Source organism: Peromyscus eremicus, chromosome 4 (assembly GCF_949786415.1).
Source record: "Peromyscus eremicus chromosome 4, PerEre_H2_v1, whole genome shotgun sequence".
In the NCBI taxonomy this organism is placed as follows: domain Eukaryota; kingdom Metazoa; phylum Chordata; class Mammalia; order Rodentia; family Cricetidae; genus Peromyscus; species Peromyscus eremicus.
Window position 1 is genome coordinate 5,508,427 of NC_081419.1, and position 19,454 is coordinate 5,527,880.

General features: G+C 53.5%; 1 protein-coding gene across 1 annotated transcript in view; it reads left to right on the top strand.

Annotated features, from left to right (window-relative positions):
- The first annotated feature begins 4,386 nt into the window (after positions 1-4,386).
- The window catches only part of Ass1 (argininosuccinate synthase 1), a 45,433-nt gene continuing 30,365 nt past the window's right edge, over positions 4,387-19,454 (top strand). The window contains exons 1-6 of the mRNA XM_059260028.1: positions 4,387-4,501; positions 6,126-6,194; positions 7,930-8,118; positions 13,976-14,032; positions 15,867-15,941; positions 19,237-19,307. Of these exons, the coding sequence (XP_059116011.1) occupies positions 4,397-4,501; positions 6,126-6,194; positions 7,930-8,118; positions 13,976-14,032; positions 15,867-15,941; positions 19,237-19,307 (566 nt within the window). The 5' untranslated portion in view covers positions 4,387-4,396. The remainder of the gene's footprint in view (positions 4,502-6,125; positions 6,195-7,929; positions 8,119-13,975; positions 14,033-15,866; positions 15,942-19,236; positions 19,308-19,454) is intronic.

Consider the following 19,454-nt stretch of genomic DNA (forward strand, 5'->3'; position numbering starts at 1 on the left):
TGTTATGAATTGTAATGTAAATATCTGATATGTGACCCCTGTGAAAGGGTTGTTCAACAGCCCCCCAATGTGGGTCATGTCCCCCAGGTTGAGAGCCACAGCCATAGGAGGCTGGTGTGCCTCCTGCTGGTCGGTACTGGGATTGCAGACCAGCTTTATCAGAGAAAGTGAGTGAGAGGTGAACTTAAGAGTTATCTCGGGGGCTCTGGACCAGGTGCAGTTAGGGTTTTAAAAGGACAGTGATAACAAACAATTTGAACTGACGACTAAGGATGTCATCAGCTGGAGAGGGGCTGAGGGACAGCCCAGGCAGCTGTGGTCTGGTGACAAGCTGTCAGGACAGGAAGTGAAGGGCAAGACATCCTGGGACTCAGGGAGTGGAGGGCAGTCAGTAGTCAGCCTGGGCTTGAAGCCCCCAGCCTGTGAGCACATCCCACGGGTCCCCATCTGAAGAGGTGGCAGTGGCAGTCTGTACCTGAGGACAGCATACATGTGTTTGCGCTTGTCACTTTAGCTCCGACACTTCAAAGCCACACAAGCTTCCTGGGTGTCGAGCCTGGCTGGCCTGAACGTGCTTCCTAGGCACTGGCCACTTGGATGAGGCCACAGACAATGTCACCTGCCTTGCCAGCTTACACAGGCTGGCAGCCAACTTGACATGTGGTCATCCTCTTGCCTGTGTCTGTCATGGTGAGGGCTGCCTGGCCTGGCCTCGAGAGCTCGGGAGCTGGGATTGTGGGTTTTGCACTTTCTCTCAGTCCAGCCAGCCTTGGCCACATGCCTTCCCTGGGAAGGAAGCTTGGGGTCCTGAGCAAAGGGATTTTTAGAGTTTACAGGTGGGGAAACTGAGTCCCAGAGAGTCAGGGGCAAGCTGAGGCTATCTTCAGAAGTGGTATGGAGTATTTGGGAGGCCCCACACTTGAATTCCATCTCCAGCATGCCCTTGAATTCTTCAGATTAAATGTGAGAGATAAGATGCTCTCAGCCCTGCCTGAAGCAACCAAACCCACATCCACAGCACTCCATGGTCACCCGTGTGCCTCTTCCTGTCTCCGCCCCAAGTCAAGGCCGTAGCTTCATTTATCTTTTGAGGCTGCAGTCTCCCTAACCAAGGTGCTGACTAATTTCTAGGCAGGCATGCACGCACACATGTGCACACACACACACACACACACACACACACACACACACACACACTCGCTCAGGTGCATACCCCTCAAGTACACAGAGACACTTTCTCAGGTTCCCAATCTCAGGTGCCCAAAAATACACACAGGTACAGTACACACATCGCAAGTCTGCATGTGTGCTTCTAGGCACACAGTCCTTGCTGGACACACCTTCACACTGTACAGCCCCAGCTTAGGCCTCCCAGAGCCCATACCCACACAGCCTGGCAGGCTGAGGTGGTCACAGAAGCCCACATTTCAGGCCATCCTAGTCCTCCCCGGCCCCATCAAGGAGCTGACTTCCCAAGAGTATAACTGCACTGAAGAGCTAAGTGCCTACCACAGGCACTGGAGATGGCCCCTGTTCCATGCACCTCATGGCAGAAGCAGATTAGAATTCAGTGGGTTGTGTGCCTTGATGGGAGGAAATGCTCCATGGAACCACTGAGGCAGGGCAGGGCAGGGCAGATGTTTGATCTGTCTCTATGCCTACCCCCTTTTCACCCTTCTTGGCTCCAAGTGTCCTTGGAAGGGGAGGATAAAGTCACCATTAAGAGCTGGATGGATCTTGGGCAGCATCCATTCCCCATGATACCGTACTCCCTTACCATCTTCTGCCTAGCTCTTCCCTCTGGCAAGGGGGTGCCCATGTGTTATGGGTGTACTGTTTTGAATACCTGTATGCTGAGGTACCATGTGTGCAGTGCTCTCAGAGGCCAGAAGAGGGCATCAAATCCTCTGGAACTGGAGTTATAGACAGGTGTGAGCCTCTGTGTGGGTGCTGGGAATCGAACCCAGGTCCTCTGCAGGAGCAACCAGTGCTCTTAACTTTGGAGCCACATCTCCAGCCTCCTCTCCACCTTGTTTTTTGAGACATGGTCTCCCACTGAATCCAGAGCTTACAGATTTGGCTAGACTGGCAGACCGGTAAGTCCCAGGGATCCTCCTGTCTCTGCCTCTGGAGCTATAGTGCCCACCCCCATACCCATCTTTTAAAATAGTTGCCAGGGATCTAAACTCAGGTCTCAGGCTTGTGCAGCGGGCATTTTGCCAACTAAATTACCTCTTCTCTTCATGGGTTTATTTATTGTCTTGATTGTGACAATGGCTTCCCGGGTGGTGCATACAAAACTTGACAAATGGAATGATTTACATACATGCACCTAGGGGCTGGGATACGGCTCAGTGGTAGAATGCATTCTCAGCAGACACAAGACTGTAGATTTCATCATTGGCACCATGTCTGTTGACTCAGGCAGGCCACTTACAGCATCGAGCTGCCACAGGGGTCAGATTTGGGGTCTCAACATCACATTTGCTTTTACAGAGTGGTTCACCAGATCAGGAAGACAGACTCCAGGAACCTGTATCTGCAATCCCAGGTATTTTTCCATCTTGGTCCTTCCTGCCTCCCTTCTCCCTCCTTCCTTCCATCCTCTATGGCTGGTTGCCTAGCTGCAGTTGCCATGAGCACCATCTTCTGGCCCCAGGGTCAGGGCCTGCTGAGTCACTGGCAGCCCAGGTCCAGGGCAGCTGGCTGGGCATGGGCAGGCAAGTGCTGCCTGCTGGAGACTCTGGGCAGCAAGGAGAATCGGCCCCTGCACCAACCAGGTTGTTCCTGAGGTGTTTGCCTCCTTAAGTCCAAAGGGCATCAGGGCTTCCGAGAGACCTCCTGGGCCTGACTAGAGAGGGAACCTGGGGGATGTGTGGGGAACTGTATAGTCTTGACTCAAGCTCCAAAGTCCACGTGCATCATGGTGTGGCCTGGGAAAGCCACTGGAGCCCAAGGAGCAGTACTCAACAATCCTCATGGTAGTGGCGGAACCGAGCAAGCCTGTTGAATTCCCTAGGTTTGTGGAGAGCTGTCCATCACCCTTCCCAGATAGCTAACGAGGACCCTAGCCGACTTTGCCCAAGTGTGGTGGTTCTCCACCTTCCTAATGCTGCGATCCTTTAATATAGATCCTCATGCTGTGGTGACCCCAAACCACAAAAATTGTTTCATTGCTACTTCATAACTGTAATTTTGCTACTATTATGAAGAGTAATGTAAATGCCTGATATGCAAGATATCTGATATGTGGCCCCTGGTTGAGAACCACTGCCCTCGTGGAAATGTGAGACACTAAGGCCTGGGTCCAAATCTGGCCCTGCTGCCTACTGATATGTTATATTCCCCTGGGTGGTGGCCGAGTTTCAGACCCTGAGTTTCCTCTTCAGCATGGTGAGCCACATGCATGGCATGCTGGAATACAGCCAGGGGGCTCTCAAGGAGCCTTCTAGACAGAAGAGACAGCGGCAATGGCAAGGAGACAAGACAGTCATAGTATTTTCTGGAAGGTTCTGTTAGTTGAAGAATGGGTTGTATTGTGGTAGGCTGCTGGGAAAGACCCCTCAGCCTACGGAAAGGTATTCTGCCTGTCCTCTCTCTGGGCCTGTTTTCTGCCTGCACACAAGAGATTCTGAGCCCCTATGGACTTGAATTGACAGATATGGGGGGCGGGGGATCTCTCTCAGGTCCTTCTGTTATCATCCCTTGAAAAGAGACAGGATAACAGATCACCTTGAATTCCAGTGAGTGAGGAGAGGAGCCTGGGACAGGTGGCCTATCCCGTGACTTGCTTCCCACCCAAAGGCGAAGGCAGCATCACTTACTGGGCAAAAAGCCAAGCTCCAAAGCCAGCCTTTTTCTGAGCTCGAGCGGTTTCAGGCCTTGACTGCTGACCTCCCTGAAGCTCCGCTGTCCACCTTCTTCTGGGGTCCTTGTAAAGGCGCAGGGTGATACCCACAAGGCCCTCAGGGCCATCTGACACATCTTGCTTGGCAAGGAACAGTTCTAAAGGGGCCAAGTCAGCTGCCTGCGGCTTAGCTCAGGCCCCTTCCCCGCCTCCAGCCACACACATCCCTCAGCTGCTGGCCTTGCTCCAGCAGCTCAGCCTCAGATGCTCACTCTAGCTGGTAGGGGCTGGCTCCCAGATCTGCCTCCTTATCACTGGCCCCAACCCTTGCCAGCAGCATTCTTGGATTCCATGTGGGACATGTGCAGAACAGTCAGGTCAGGGTCTCCCAGGAGGGGTGGACATTCTGTTCCCAGCCTCCCAGTGGTATATTGTCCAAGGGATTAAAGCTACCCAAGGCCTCCCCCGGGTGGGGCCGGAGCCAGGAGGGACATTGCAGGGTTGACTTGCCACATTACACTCACATTCCTTCATGCTTCTCCAGACAAGATGTCCAGCAAGGGCTCTGTGGTTCTGGCCTACAGTGGCGGCCTGGATACCTCCTGCATCCTCGTGTGGCTGAAGGAACAAGGCTATGATGTCATCGCTTACCTGGTGAGGGGGGGCCCCGGCGTGCTTGTGGGTCCCTTGACCCTTCCAGCCTGCCCTCTGTTGCTCTCTGTCCCCTGCCGTTCACATGTCACCATCCCCCCACCAAGCCTTGCTTTTCTCTCTCTACAGCTGTCCCGGCCAGAAGGGAGACGGCCTCTCACTTGTTGAGCTGCCTCCATTTCTTTGGCCTTGAGACGCTGCGCAGGGCCAGAGGTGGCTGGGTCTCAGGAAGGTGACAGACAGGATGGCGGGAACGCAGGCATGCCCTTAGCTATGCCTCTGTTCTGCCTGGAGAGGGTCCCTGTGCTTCGACACGGCCCACAGTCCTAGCCTCTCCATGTAGCCACCCTCTGAGTGGCCTTTAGTTCCAGGATGGCAAATGGATCATCAGAGAGAGGTTGTGCTTGGTGCTAGCTACCTCTGCACCCAGGGCCTAGCACAGACATCACTAATCGAGCCGGCTGCACTCAGGCTCCTCAGCGGTCTTGGAACCCACTCCACAGCTGTGCTAGTCAAGACTCCGGGTTAGAAACCCTGTAACTCCAGCCTGGAGCAGCTGAAGGCGAAAGAACAAAGCAAAAATCGAAAAGTAGTTCTTGCCTCTCGTAGCAGAAGTCCAGGAATAGGAAGGCTTCAGGTAGGGCTAGATCTGGTTTTACCTGGCTTCGTTCTTGGCCTCTCCACAAAAAGCAAAATCGTAACTCAGCTGTCTCAGGCTCACACACTGGTAGTAGAGCCCAAGGCTCCTCCCATTGGCCGGAGTCAGGCCTTCCAGCCATTCCTCTCTATGGCTGCCCCATGGGAACATAAGTCTGGTGGGGGGATGGCGGGGGCACGACAAGTACCCTCCCAGGGAAATGAGGAGATGAGAAATCCTCTGAAGAAATGAGTCTGCTGCTTTGGACAGTGAAGTTGAGCCTCAGCCAGGAGGGGGTCTCTGTGGTCAGCTGACTCACTACACAGGGCTGCGAGAGTAAGGGGATGGAGGGGAAGCCACCTGGGGAGTGGTAGATGTGTGTGTGTCAGGCAGAGCGGTCCTCCCTATAGCCCCCAGATCTGCCACCTGGCAGACTGAAAGCTGGGCAATCTCAGACAGGAACTTACAGCTGAGCTTTAGGAAGATCCAGGGCCTGGAGAGCAGAGACTGTGGGTTCAGCTGGGGACAGGCAGTATGCCCAAGTCCACAGGCAGAACTTTCTATGTGCAAGCTGAATGCCTCTGAGCTCAGCCTGCTGCCCACTAGGACGCTTGGATAAGCTGGTCCCTTCCTAGGGCCAGGGAGGTGGACCAGGTCAGATATGGCATGGGCTCAGAGGAAGCCTCAGCTCTGTGGATAATTACGACACATACCTGTGTCCCAACTACCTGGGTGCCAGGAGCAGCTTCGCTAACTTCCTCAGCCCAGGGAAACCAGTGCCATGCACACCCAGCCACTCAGGGCCAAGTACAAGGTGCTGGGGAGCCCCAGGCCCTCAAGTCCCCCGCGGTCCCTTCTTTCTGCCACCTCACCATTCTATGAGGGCTGCGGGTGGGTGGGTGGTGGCTGGCCGGGTGCACCCAGGGGCCTCGTGATCCTCTCGCACCCTCTCTGCCCCTCGGTTTACCGGCCTCTGTTTCTGTTCCACAGGCCAACATTGGCCAGAAGGAAGACTTCGAGGAAGCCAGGAAGAAGGCACTGAAGCTTGGGGCTAAAAAGGTACGTGTGAGAGGCGGGGCTTGGGGCTGGAGTGGGGTTGTGACGGGAGGGGCCGCAGGGCTCTTGTCCCCTACATCCTCACTTCCAGTTTGCCCTCCTACTTCCAGGAGGGAGAGATCAAAGGTGCTGTGTGTGAACACCACCCATCATCTGTCATCTACCTGTCCACTTAACCATCCAGCCACTACTTACCTACTAACCTACCCATCGGTCCGCCCACCCGCTCTGTCATCCATCCGTCCATCCATCCAACTCCCCGTTTATCCTCTGGTTTGCCCACCCCTCCTTTATCTCTCTGCCCTCTTTTCCATCCACTCCTCCATCATCTACCTGCCCATCCCGCTTTCAACTGTCTGTCCGTCCACCTATCCTTCCATCCTTTTCATAGACTCAGGAAACTCCAGCTGGACTTAGTGTTGGCTGTGTCTCTAACCTTTGATTGGCACGCCTCTGTTGGGTGTAGGCAATATGGATGGCCCCACTCAGTGCCATCTATGAACTGCTCCTAGTGGGGTGATCCTGTCACTTGAAGCCTTTTACTTGGGGATTGACAGGAGACATCCCAGAGGTATAAAAGGCACCAGCCCATTGCAGGGCTCCATAGGTCAGAAAGAGCACTCAACACTCAAGGAGCGAGACTCTCAGGCCCAAGTCACCCTCTGGCCAAAGCCTGGAATGAGAGTTTCCCTTTGCAAGGCTGCCCAGAGGAAGGGAGAGGAGGGGCCGGGAGGGCAGGCCTGCCTCCTGCTTTCTGGGTAGAAGGAAAAGCACTCACTGCGAAGGGCAAGTGTGAACTTCAGCCAGTGCCCACGCAGGGACTTGTGTACAGTGCCCTCACCCCCCACACACACACACACCGGGTTCTTCTGGTCTCAGTACCCCTTTGTGCTCCTGTATTGAGTTTAATTGATTGGAACATCGGGGTTTGCCCATCGTTACTTTTGTGTTGCCGATATGAAAGCCGCCTTAACCAAAACAGCAAACTAGCACCTCAGTACATAATACAATGTGTTACACAGTTTCAATTTCATCATGTGTGTGGGTGCATGTATGTCTGTGCAGCATATGTGTCCCTGATGCCTGCAGACATCAGAAGAAGGTGTTGGATCCCCTAGAACTGCAGCTGCAGATGAATTATGAGCCACCATGTGGGTTCTGGGAATCAAACCCAGGTCCTCTACAAGATCAACTGGTGCTCTTAGCAGCTGAGCCATCGCTTCAGCCCCCATCACTGGTCTCCCTGGAAGGGTCTTCACTCCTCAGGACTGGGGTTTCAGTAGTTCACACATGGCTACTTGGCCTGGGCATTAGGAATGTTCAGCAGACCCCTGGCTTCATTTACTAGAATGAAACTCTGTCCCCTCACCTAATCCAGCAATTGTGACAACTGACAATATCTCCCAGGATTGCCAAGTTCCTTCTAGGGAAGCTTACCTCTGGTTGATAACTTCTGTTCCAGATCCTAGGGGACAACAGAGTTTCATTCTGTTGCAAAAGATGCTGGATGGTATATTAGGATTGATTAGTAATGTCTGCCATGAGTGCAGAAGGGAGACTGACGGTATGGTTGGCTGGAATCGATTAGTGATATGTACTACAGGGCAGAAAGAAAGACAGGGTGTAGCCTGCTTTGATTGTGCATGGCTACTGGTATAGCAATGGACTCCTAGGGCTCTGTGTTCATGTTGGACCCCAACCCTTGCTGGGCTCCCACTCACAGCCACTCTCCCTTCAGGTGTTCATTGAAGATGTGAGCAAGGAGTTTGTGGAAGAATTCATCTGGCCTGCTGTCCAGTCCAGTGCGCTCTATGAAGACCGCTATCTCCTGGGTACCTCTCTCGCCAGGCCTTGCATAGCTCGCAAGCAGGTGGAAATTGCCCAGCGCGAGGGGGCCAAGTATGTGTCTCACGGCGCCACGGGAAAGGTAAGGCTAGGGATGGGTGGATGGGTGGAATGGAAGGAGGGAAGGGAAGGCAAGCTACTGAGGATTACCGAGCTGGCCGGGGAGGAAGGGCCGGGCCACCAGCGCAGCAATGGTGACCCCTTCAGTCTGTGTGTGCTTAGCTTTCCAGTGGAAACTTTGTCACCCACCTGGTAGACCTGACAAAAGGTTACACACATCAGCCCCAGAAACAGTCACAGCATATGTCACTATGGAATAGAAAGGGCTAGAAAAAAATTGGAGAGCAAGATGGATTCTGAAGGTCAGAACTTCAAGGACGCAGTGTAAGGACCTGCTCCTTCCTAAGGCCCAGAGAAGGAGTGTGTTTGAGACTACCTCCCCAGCATCCCAGGCATTCTTCCTTGCTTCATAAAGGCCTCAGTGGTGTTCCTGTGTCTGTGAGATGTCTGTTTCTGTCTTCTTGGATGACAGACACCCTAATGACCTCATTAAAACCCAACTCCCTCTGAAGACCAAACAAGGTAACATCAGAGGTCTGGGGATTTAGACCGGGCACCTGGCTTTTGTTTGTTTGTTTGTTTGTTTGTTTGAAAGAGAGAGAACCCTGGCTGTCCTGGAACTCTTTGTGTAGACCAGGCTGGCCTGAAACTCACAGAGATCTGCCTGAGTCTGCCTCCCCAGTGCCACCATGCCTGGCCATGGTATCTGGCTTTGAGGAACTTTTGCCTGCATGTTCAGCACAGACTAAAGAGGACCTCATGAGGATAGGCAGGATAATTCCCAGCTTCTACCCTCAGACAACAGTACTCCAGGGCCAGGGCTCCAAACAGCACTGATGACCCCTAACATCTGGGCTCTCACCAGGCATGGTGGTGCACACCTTTAATCCCAGCACTCGGGAGGCAGAGGCAGGTGGATCTCTGTGAGTTCGAGGCCAGCCTGGTCTACAGAGCGAGTTCCAGGAGAGTCAGGACTACACAGAGAAACCTTGTCTTGAAAAACAAACAAACAAAAAGACACAAGCTCTCAAACTTAATGTGTGTCATGACAATAGCCTAGGACAGGACACAGTGGCCAAACCCTTAATCCACGAGGCTTGCCACCTTGCCGACATGCAGCTGGCGATAGAGGGGTACGGGAGACGTGCAGCTAAGGCTGACCTGATGATGGCCCTGGAAAGACCTGACCACCAGGGTGGCACTGGGTGTTTGTGAAAGCTTGGATACTTATTCATTGTCTTGGATACCGGTTCAGCTGGCTTGTGTCTGGCATGTCAAGGGTAGGATACCTGCTGGGTGCAGACATAGTTGAGTCCTTCAAGTCTATTGCCTGTCCTTAGGAAATCCCAGAGAGAGAACAAGAGCTGATAAGGCTGCTGAAGGTCAGGAGTCAGAAGGAAGAGCACTTCCTGTCTTCAACAGTCCGTACTCTAGCTCTGAACACAGGTAGACAAATTGCAGAGCCAGAGAACAGTGTGTCCCTGAGATGAGAGGCTGTGATAACAAATGGCCCATCTGGGGACACAGAGTAGCCCCACTCACACAATTCACCAAAGAACAACCCTCCTGGGTAGTAGCTGTGAAGGAGGGCAGAGTGGTCGGCGTCTTCACACCCCAAGCAGGCCCTGGTTCTCACTGGCACCCAGTCTGCTTAGCTGGATATTAGGGGACCACATGCGGAGAGGTGGGTGGTGCAGGCTGCCTGGGCAGCTTGTGCATGCCATCTTCCCTAAGAGCCTTGGTAGCAAGGTGTGGGGTCAGACCCGGGGCTCAGAGCTGCACACTAGGCTCAGAGCGAGCTCCAGTTTTCACACTGTACACTCTCCCTGTGGGCCTCTGCTTTCCCATCTGAAAATAGCACCCAGCTCCTGGGCCGTTTGGAGAGATGAGTGAGGTCAGGCAAAGGTCATTAAGAACAAATATCCTGAGAAAAACAATGACAGCATGAAATTTGCAGGCAAATGGATGGAACTAGAAGATACCATCCTGAGTGAGGTAACCCAAACCCAGAAGGACAAACATGGTATGTACTCACTCATAAGTGGATTCTAGATATAAAGCAAAGAACAATCAAACTGCAACCCACAGATCCAGGGACCCTAGGATGACTGTGGCTTATAATAAGTTTTGGCTTTACTCAATTACTGGGCAAGCTACCATGAAACATTTTACTATTAGGATAAGAATTTGTACTGTATCAAGCTGATAATAGGGGAAAAAATAATTAAAAAAAAAAAAAAAAAAAGAACAAATATCAGTGCAGAATAAAGCCGGAAGCCACTGCATCCTCCCAGATGAAATGAGCAGGCAGTGAACTCCCTGAGGAGGCTTTGCAGGCTGAAGCTGGGATCAGGACTCTGAAGGTCCATCCTATGCGGAATCAGCCGGGAAGCATTCAGGCTGGTAGAACAAGGGCCTGCATCTCCTTTTGGTTCTGTCTTGAGTGAGGCAGAACAGCTTATGTGCTATATGCATACGGTCACCAGAGGGCACCAGAGGCTTAGGTTTGAGGAAGCTGTGGGCACAGGGTGCAGGAACAGTGGGGACCCAGGACTGCTGTGGTTTTTCAGGGCTTTACCAGCAGGGCTCTAGATCTTTCTATATGGGTCCTACAACTGCTTTGATTGAGCTATTAACAATGGAGGTGGTCCAATTTGAAACATCTCAGGGCCCCTAGACCAGCAGCCAGAAGGCCAGTGAGATTGCTGGAGAGCCAGTGCCCAGGCTGTGCTCTCCCTGGTCTGGGTGTCCCCAGGGATACTCCTATGCCTGTCTCCACACATCTACAGCACTTAGAAACACACACACTACCTCCTCCCGCAGCCCATGGCCTTCAGAGATGATTCCTAAGAACCAGAGAATAGGGAGGAGGCCTGGAAAGGTCCAGGGACCAGGGCTAGCACTTGGCTATAGTGTCTGCTCCCCTGAACACACCCTGGTGACTGCACATTTCAGGAAGCAGTTGTCCCAAAGGAATGTTGGACAGAGTGACTAGGCTGGGGATGAGGACATGCAGAAGGGTTGGCTGAGGCAGGTCCCAGCAGGATATTGGCAGAGTCCTGCTGAAGATGGACAAGTCCACGGCCAAGGCGTGAGCAGGCCCCTGAGAGCCCAGGCCAGAGAGGTCCCTGGGTAACTCAAGAGTGAGTCTCTGAGGCTCTGGCCTTTGGGAGAGCTTAGTGACAAGCGTGCTGTTGTCTCCTCCTGACCCCGGTGGTCCTGGGAGCCATGTCCTGGGGTCATTGTTCTGGCCTGGAATTGCTATGTGGACTAGCCTCCCTCTGTCTCCTGAGTCCTGGGGCTTCAAGGCATGCCAGGCTCCTTCTTGTTTTCAGTAGTCTCACTACATATGCCCCAAGCTGGCCTTGAACTTGCCATCCTTCTGCCTTAGCCCCCACCACTAAGAGTTTGTACAAAAATACTCTTTTTTTATGTGTTTGTGTGTGTGCCTGGGTGCATATATAAGCACCACACATGCGAATTAATCCACAGAGGTCAGAAGAAGGCGTTGGGTCCCTTGGAACTGGGGTTACGGGTGGTTGTGAGGCACCGTGTAGATGCTGAGAACTAACCCTTGTCCTCTGCAAGAGCAGCCAGCCAGTGCTGAGCCATCCCTCCCGCCCCAGCACAGAGATTTTAGGTATGCACCATCAATCACTCCTAACATACCCCGCAGACAGGAACTCGGTACAGCCAGAGGGGGGCACTGTGGGACTGAGAGACACTAAGCCAGCAGGCACAGGGGCAGGATGTTCAAATAGCCTGGAAGAGCAAGTTAGCCAGAGACATTGAAAGATGTGCAGCCCAGCTGCAGGCACAGCCTGTGCAAAGGCCCGGGGGCAAGGTGGCTCTCCTACCAGCAGCCCAGACCAAAGAGCATCATTTAGAAGGGCCTCATTTCTTATCCTTGGTTGCTGCACTGAGTGGGACCCCTGCACATCCAGAGAGATGCACGGAGCTCGAGTCCCTAGATTTGAAAGAAAAGCCAGGAAATATGAGCCTAAGACTCTGGGGGTCCAAGGGGGGCAGTTTTGTAAATGGCACCATCTGCAGGGCTATCCCAGGGCAGATGGGAGGCACTCCCCCTTCCCTGCCCTCCCATTCCCATGGGCGCTCCCCACGGTACACACATGTGCACACGCACCAGTATGTCGACATGTGTGATATGACATTGCCCCCCTCCTCCATCCTCCGCTTAGGGATGCTACTAGGAGCTGTCCCAGCCCTGGGAGTCCCAGGGTCAGCAAAGGGAATTCAGAGCCCTAGACTCTTGCCTAGTACAGACTTTGAATCAAGAAAGCCTGTTTGTCCAGCTTTTCCAAGGCTCTCGGCTTCTGAACAGATGGGTGTCCATCCCCCTGCCATGTCTGGGTCAGCAGACACCAGCCCAGCCGAGCCTGGCTCAGGAGACACAGGCTGCCTTTTGTGTTGGTGAAACATGAAGCCACAGGGAAAGAGTGGCCAGGCTAGGTAGCCCTTGGCCATACACGATGCAAATCTAAGATGTGTCGGCTTTGTGCTAGAACGTTCTGGCTTCCTAAGGGTGCCACATGTGGGTCTCAGGGAAAGTGCTGCTCTCCTCACCTTGCCTCAGTGTCCTCCATCCTGATGGAGTTGACACAGCCCCACCCATGGGGCAGCTTGAATGGAGCCGATGGGCTGGCTACACCTGCCCAGCTGAGAACTCACAGGATGGATGTGACCCTGGGCACTGGTTCCCTGTCTCTGGCCTTCATTTTGTTCATCTATAAAGCAAGGTTGAAAGGCCCCCTGGCCCCTGTTAAGTGTCCTTGTGACAGTAGTAATAGGGCGCAGTGCGGGGACTGAATGGAGACTGAGGGGACGGGCTGAGGGGCCCAGGGTCCGAGAGGCTCAGCAGCATCTCTCCACGGCTCCTGCTTTGTGGGGAGGGGCTGGACCAGGCTTTCCGCACCACCTGACAAGACTCAGAAAATAACATGTTATTCCCACTGCTGCCTGGCTGCGCCCGGGCAGTTTTCACAGTAGGCGAAAGGGGCCTCTATTATTTCACAGCGCCTGAGCCTCCCTCTCTGTGAATGGCAGAGCAGGCAGCAGAGACAGCATCCCTGGTAGCTTGTGCCCATCCCTGCCCCTCTTCCTCTTGTCTCATGGGGGTGTCAGGATGACCATCTACAGGCTGTGAGACGTGTGCAAGGATGCTGAGGACCTGTGGTTGGGGGTCTGTCTCTGCCCCAGCAGGACACTCATCAGGTCACCTTATAGTACTGTGTCCCTTCTGGGCCTCAGGCTTCCTGTTTGTGCAGAAAGAGGCTGAAAATAAAAGGCCCTCCCAGGCCACTTAGTTCTATTCCCCACTCCAAATAACCACTAAGAACTGGGGAAACTGAGGCTTGGAGAGTGAAAGATGAAAGCCTGAGGCTGGGGCAACTTGGGGGCCCGTGTTTTTCCTATGTGGAGTCTCTGGCATTCAGGTCTCCAGCCTCAGAGGAGCAGCACATTCCTACAGTACCCCCTAGACAGTGCGAACATGCACACACACGTGCGTTCCTCTAGGCTTCCACCATGTCCCCAGCAGTGCGCATGCTCACAGACGTGTCTCTTTATGTTCCCGTGCTCTGCCCTCAGCTTGAGCATGGTACACCTCTGTGTACCAGCATTCCTTCAACCATGCACATGCTTACCTAAACACTGCATCTCAAACATCCTATAGGAAAGCCCCCGGTTCCAGTCCTGACCCCTCCCGTGGAGTAGTATCTGCTTCTTCAGTCTCTCCCCTTAAAACAGGCTAGCACATGTCACAGGCTGGCACATGTGTGAGAAGGGAGCCCTCTGCCATTTTGTCTTCCATTCCCAGATGCCATCCCATGGCTCTCATAAATCCTTGCTCTCTATTCCAGGGGAATGACCAGGTCCGCTTTGAGCTCACCTGCTACTCATTGGCACCCCAGATTAAGGTAAGCCGCTGCTCCTGCCCCTGGAGAGTGGACAGTGAGGGCAGGACACGGAGGTCCAGGAAGTGACAGGGCGAGTCCTTGTGCTGTTGGTCTCTCCTCGGTCACTCCATGGTACCCCGGCTCCTGTAAAGAACACCAGTAGACGGGAGGTGGCAGTCTCTAGGAAGGTCGCAATCTTCATAGCCATTCTCTCTTCCTGGAGGTGTAGTCCGGGTACCGGGGGAGGCATTGATATCTCTGGTCGCAAGTCGGAACAGATCTTAGCCTCGGTCTCTGGTTGTTGTATCCTCCTTTCTGGATGTGTGGCCGACCCCCTCCATGTCTCAGACCCTCCGCCAGGGCCTCAGTGATAACTGCCCCTGCCTCTGACATGTCACCTGGACCAGACTGTTTCCTTCAGTCACCCTTGCCCCTCCAGGCTGACTGGCCTGGGCCTCTGTCTGCTTACCCCTCCATCCATTCATTTCTTCACTCACTCATTCCTTTGGTATTTGCTGGGTGTTAACATGATGCAGGCTGTACATGTAGCCCCCAGGGAATGTTGCTAATTTTTCCAGTTGCTTCAGTCTTAAAAATTAAAATAAAATCGAGGCATGAAGATGCACACCTTTAATCCTAGCACTCAGGAGGTAGAGTGAGGCAGATCATTATGAATTCAAGGCCAGCCTGGTCTACATAGTGAGTTCCAGGCCAGCCAAGGCTATGTAGTAAGATCCTGTCTCAAAAAAAAGAGTGAGAGAGAATCAGGTAACATAATCATTTAATATTTTATTGAACTCCATGTATCCAAAAAGTTATTTGACATGGAATCAGCATTTCCCAAACTGTCAAAGAGGGTTTTATGTTCTTTTCTGATGCTGGTCCTCCAGACTCTGTCTCGTGGACTGTGGCTGCATTCTGCGTCACACAACCTCAATCTGAATTCCTTGGTAACCCCAGGAGACCTAATCCATCTCCATCCCCTGGGCTTCTTCCTCTCTGTGGCATGTCTTTCCCTGTCCCTTGCACAGACTGCCAGCTGTCCGCAGCCTGGGGACGGAGCTGGCCTGGAAGTGAGCGGTAATGAGTTCTGATACATTTGACCTCCATAGGCCAGGCCTCCGAAGGCACCGAGCTCAGTAGCTGCGCTGCGGGGCCTCTGGTGCCAGAGCCCATCCTTCATCCTCTGCCTCTAGTTCCCACGTCTACTGTGGGGGCTGGGGTAACTAGTTTCTGGGTCTTTATTTACAGAGACGAAGCCCAGGGGCTGTGGTGGCCTAGGGGCAGGGGCCCAAGCTGGTTGGTCCCTGGGAGCCCGGCCAATCATGGAGTTTCTCAGGGCTGAGCCTGATTACGGGCTTCTGTGTCTAGGGCTGGGAGGTGAGAAGCAGACCCTAGTACCACCACACTCCACTGTGTCCACCACACCAGTGACATTGCACTGAGTGGTCTGCTCCGTTCTACTTTTAGGGACCCATCCCTAACCCTGCAGGCCAGCAGAACCCGCGCGTGGAGTAAACAGAGCCGAAACTCTTCCGCACACACCCACTCCAACCCACCACAGCTTTACAAGGGGGCTGTGGCAAAGTACACTTACGCTATCCCCCTCCCACCCCAGTTTAGTTCACCAAAGGCCACTGAACCATGAAGCTCTCCTACTTCAGACACTCAGGTCTCAACTGGAGAAACTGAGGCCCAGAGGGATGCACAGCCATTTTGGTCATAGAACACAGGCATCTCCAGTACCCAGTATTCCTTCCTTAGTCTTCCTGCTCACTCCCCATGGATTAAGTCTTCTGAGGGACACAGAGGGAGACTCCTTACCCAGGTCCTGACCCCTTTGTCCTGCCTCCAGGTCATCGCCCCCTGGAGGATGCCTGAGTTTTACAACCGGTTCAAGGGTCGAAATGATTTGATGGAGTATGCAAAGGTAGGTCTCTTTGCCTCAGCTGAGCTGTGGGGCTGTGAGAGCCAATAGCATAAGGCCAGCCTGATCCCCACATTAAACAAGATGGAACCCCTCCCGTAACATCCATCCCCCATGTCAGCCTCGTAGAAATGTGGTCCATTTCCTGGGTGGGCACCTCTGAGGTGACCCCAGTTCACTGAACTGGGAGGCACTGGATTGCCTGCTCTAAGAGTCCCGTGTGCCGCTTCTGCAGCGTGTAGGTGTGGGTCCCCGGGGGACTGCCAGGAACGGGGAGCAGAGAAGCTGTTCCCTGCACCTCAATTACCTGGCCCTAATTGTCCCCAGTGCTTTCCCTGGCACAGGTAGACACTCCCAGGCCAGTGTCAGACAAAGCCTTTCGTGGTGCCAGCCTCTTTTTGAAATACAAGTTGCAATAAAACATATTAGAAGTTTTGCATCACGGTCCTTAGCTGCTCCCCAGGGCACCTTTCTTTTTAGCGACTCGATGGCAGCACTTGACAAACAGCCTCAATCAATCAGACAGGGGGAAAAGCAAGTCGGTGCACACACCAGAAAATTGCTCAGGTTTTTAAATAGCAGTCGCCGGGGCTGGCTGTGCGAGCTCGCTGCAGCCAAGGTGCCGCATGGTAGGGACGCTGCGGGGGAACACGGGGCTGCAGGGAATGCAGCCCTGCCCCAGCCGCCAGCATCCCATTAGGCCCCTGAGCGCTGGGAGGAAAGGCGTCCTCCACCATCTGTTGTTTTATTATTAAGAGTGGAGTTTACAAGAGCAAACCCATATGTTGCCAAACAAATCGTCAAATAGTAGTGCTATTAAGGGAGTGGAGGTTGGCGAGGCGTCTTTTTTCCTCCCCCACCCCTGTCTCCTTGATGAAGAAGAATATGAAGCAGGCCCTGTCTTTAGGGATAATGAATTACAAGCCCTGTGCTTGGCCTCGCTCCCTCCCCTAGTCCAGTTGGAAGCAAGGGCCAGGCCGACCTGGGGCTGCATGTACCCTCCCTCCTGGCCCCGGCTTTTCCCAGCATGGCTGACTTTGTGGTCCCTTTTTTCTGGATTCTGGAGAAAAGGGACTTAGCTTCCACCTCGAATAATCTTCAGGACAGGAAAAGTTTGTCTAGGAAGAACGTGCCTCCCTACCCCCTTCCTGGGTGCTAGATTCAGGATGGGCTATGGAAAAACTTTAGCACATCCAGCCAGAAAGGAGACAGCATCCAGGAAATGACCAGGAGCGCCAAGCAGCCGAGCAGCTTTGTGTGAGATTCACAGCCAAGCAGGATCTGAGACAGATGAGGGAGAAAAAAATCAATGGGGCTTTGAAAATCTCTGCTTTCAAAACCCTTAAGTAGCCAGGGTCAAAGGGTGCTGCAGAGGCACGGGGAAGCCTCTGCTCGGCTTCTGTCCCTTCTCAGACCACTACCCAAGGCTCGAAACCATCCCATCGTCACATTATCACAGCTAATTAGAAGTAATAACAACTGGCGGTGCAGATGTACAGTCCCAGGACTGAGAAAACGGACTAGGGGGATCTCGACTTCAGGATCCGCCTGGGTAAATCAGTGAAAGAGAGGACTGGAGTAGATGCTCATTTAACATGGGGAGTTCCAGGGTTCAATCTCCTGCACCCAAAAAAATTACTACTAAAGGTAACTAATGCTACACCAGAGTTCCAGGTAGACACTGGAACAGCACCTGCGCCACGGCCACACCACCACACCGCCCCACCGCCTGCTCCCTGATTGCCTGCCCCCCTCCCCGTGCTCCCCCCACCCCCATCCCCGTCCCACTCCCACCACCTGCCCCTGGCTGAGGTATTTCTTCTGGGAGTTAACCTGAGAGTCTTTAGGGTTGAGATGAGGATGGAGAAGAGTGGAGAGATGAACTCTCCAGCCTGGACTCTGCTCTAGTCAGCTTCCAGGACTCTGCCGAGCAGAGTCACCCGCCCTGCTCCTCCCTGCTGTCCTCCCCACACTCCTCCCCTTGCTCTGTGATTGAGCCCAACTGAGAAAGAGGCGGGGATCCTACACCACCCCCAGAAACAAAGGCTCCAGGGAACCTGGCCAGCCACTTTTCTCAGCTACCCAGCTATGCGCCCTCAGATGTCACTAGCACTATCTGGCAAAGTCCTGGTCCCCAGCCTGTCAGCTCCACATGGAGAGAGAGCACAGAGCAAGGGTGAGCACTGGATCTGCATTGAGCAGCCGGGAAGTAAAGCACGTGGTTGCCTGTACTGTTTAAACAAAGGACAAACGCTTCAGGGCAGTGGTGGCTTGTTCTGGGGGTTGCTGGGATTTTCTTGTGTGTGTTTTTGTTTTTAAGTTTAGCGAAAGGAGCAACCCAAGGGGCTGCCTCTCTTTTTAACATCGCTTGAAGCTGAGGACTATAATGAAGGACTCGCCAGCCCACATCTGGTGGAGGGCTTAGAGTCCTAGGTACCAGCCTGTGAGCAGGACAGGCAAACCTCTCCCCAGACACAGTCCCTGAATGGTACCAGTGGAAGCTGAGGTTCCCACTGTGACCACAGGGCTGAGGTGCAGAGGGACCTGAGATGCTTCAGGGGCCATTGGCCTGGCCATCTATCCTGTGCCCACCAGAGTTGGAAGGTGTAGCACTTTCTGAGCTGAAGCTCAGAGCTCACTCGGGTGTCTGTGCACAGAGGTGACTAGGGCAGTCGCCTCCTTTCCACTGGAAACTGAGCAAGATAGACTTTAAGGGTGGCTGGCCACTGCCTGGCCTGGGGTCAGGGCAGATCACCTTCAGCAACGGTGAGGACCATTTGGAAGTCAAACAGCATCAAGCCACACTAATGGAGTCGGAGCTGCCTGGCTCTGTGTTTAGGGTCTGTAGAGTGATTGCGTGACTTGGAGGGATGACTCCCAGAAGATACCTTGTGATGGAGGCCCTATAGGTGTTTCTCTTTCACTGGGTCCATGTGAAGTACTGTCGCAGGATGGATGCCTCTGTGGTCCACTTGAGGCTGCATGGTAGATACTTAGGCTATTATAGCCCCCAGATCTTAGGATATGGTGGGTATCAGCAGCAGGTGCCAGTACCTGCCCCTAAGTGCTTCCGGGGTCCTGGGAGTGTGGGCTCATGATATCTTCTGGAAGGAACTCCAAGGTCAGCCTCCATTCTACTGTCTTCTGATGAATGAGGACACCCTAGTAGTTAAGACCCTCCCTCCCTAGGTAGCCTGGGGAGGGGAGAGAGACATGAGTAGGCGGCTCACTGGCAGTGGAGCATGACCTTCATGTGCTTACAGGAGCCTCACTATGACTATTTTGTCTTCATCTGCAGCAACATGGAATCCCCATCCCTGTCACACCCAAGAGCCCCTGGAGTATGGATGAGAACCTTATGCACATCAGGTAAGTCCAGCCCCTCCTGGTCCTGAGGAGATGGCCCAGTGGTTAAGAGCACTGGCAGCTCTTGCAGAGGACCTAGGTTTGGTTCCCAGCACCCACATGGTGGCTCATGACTGTCTGTAACTCCAGCACCCTCTTCTGGCCTCCATG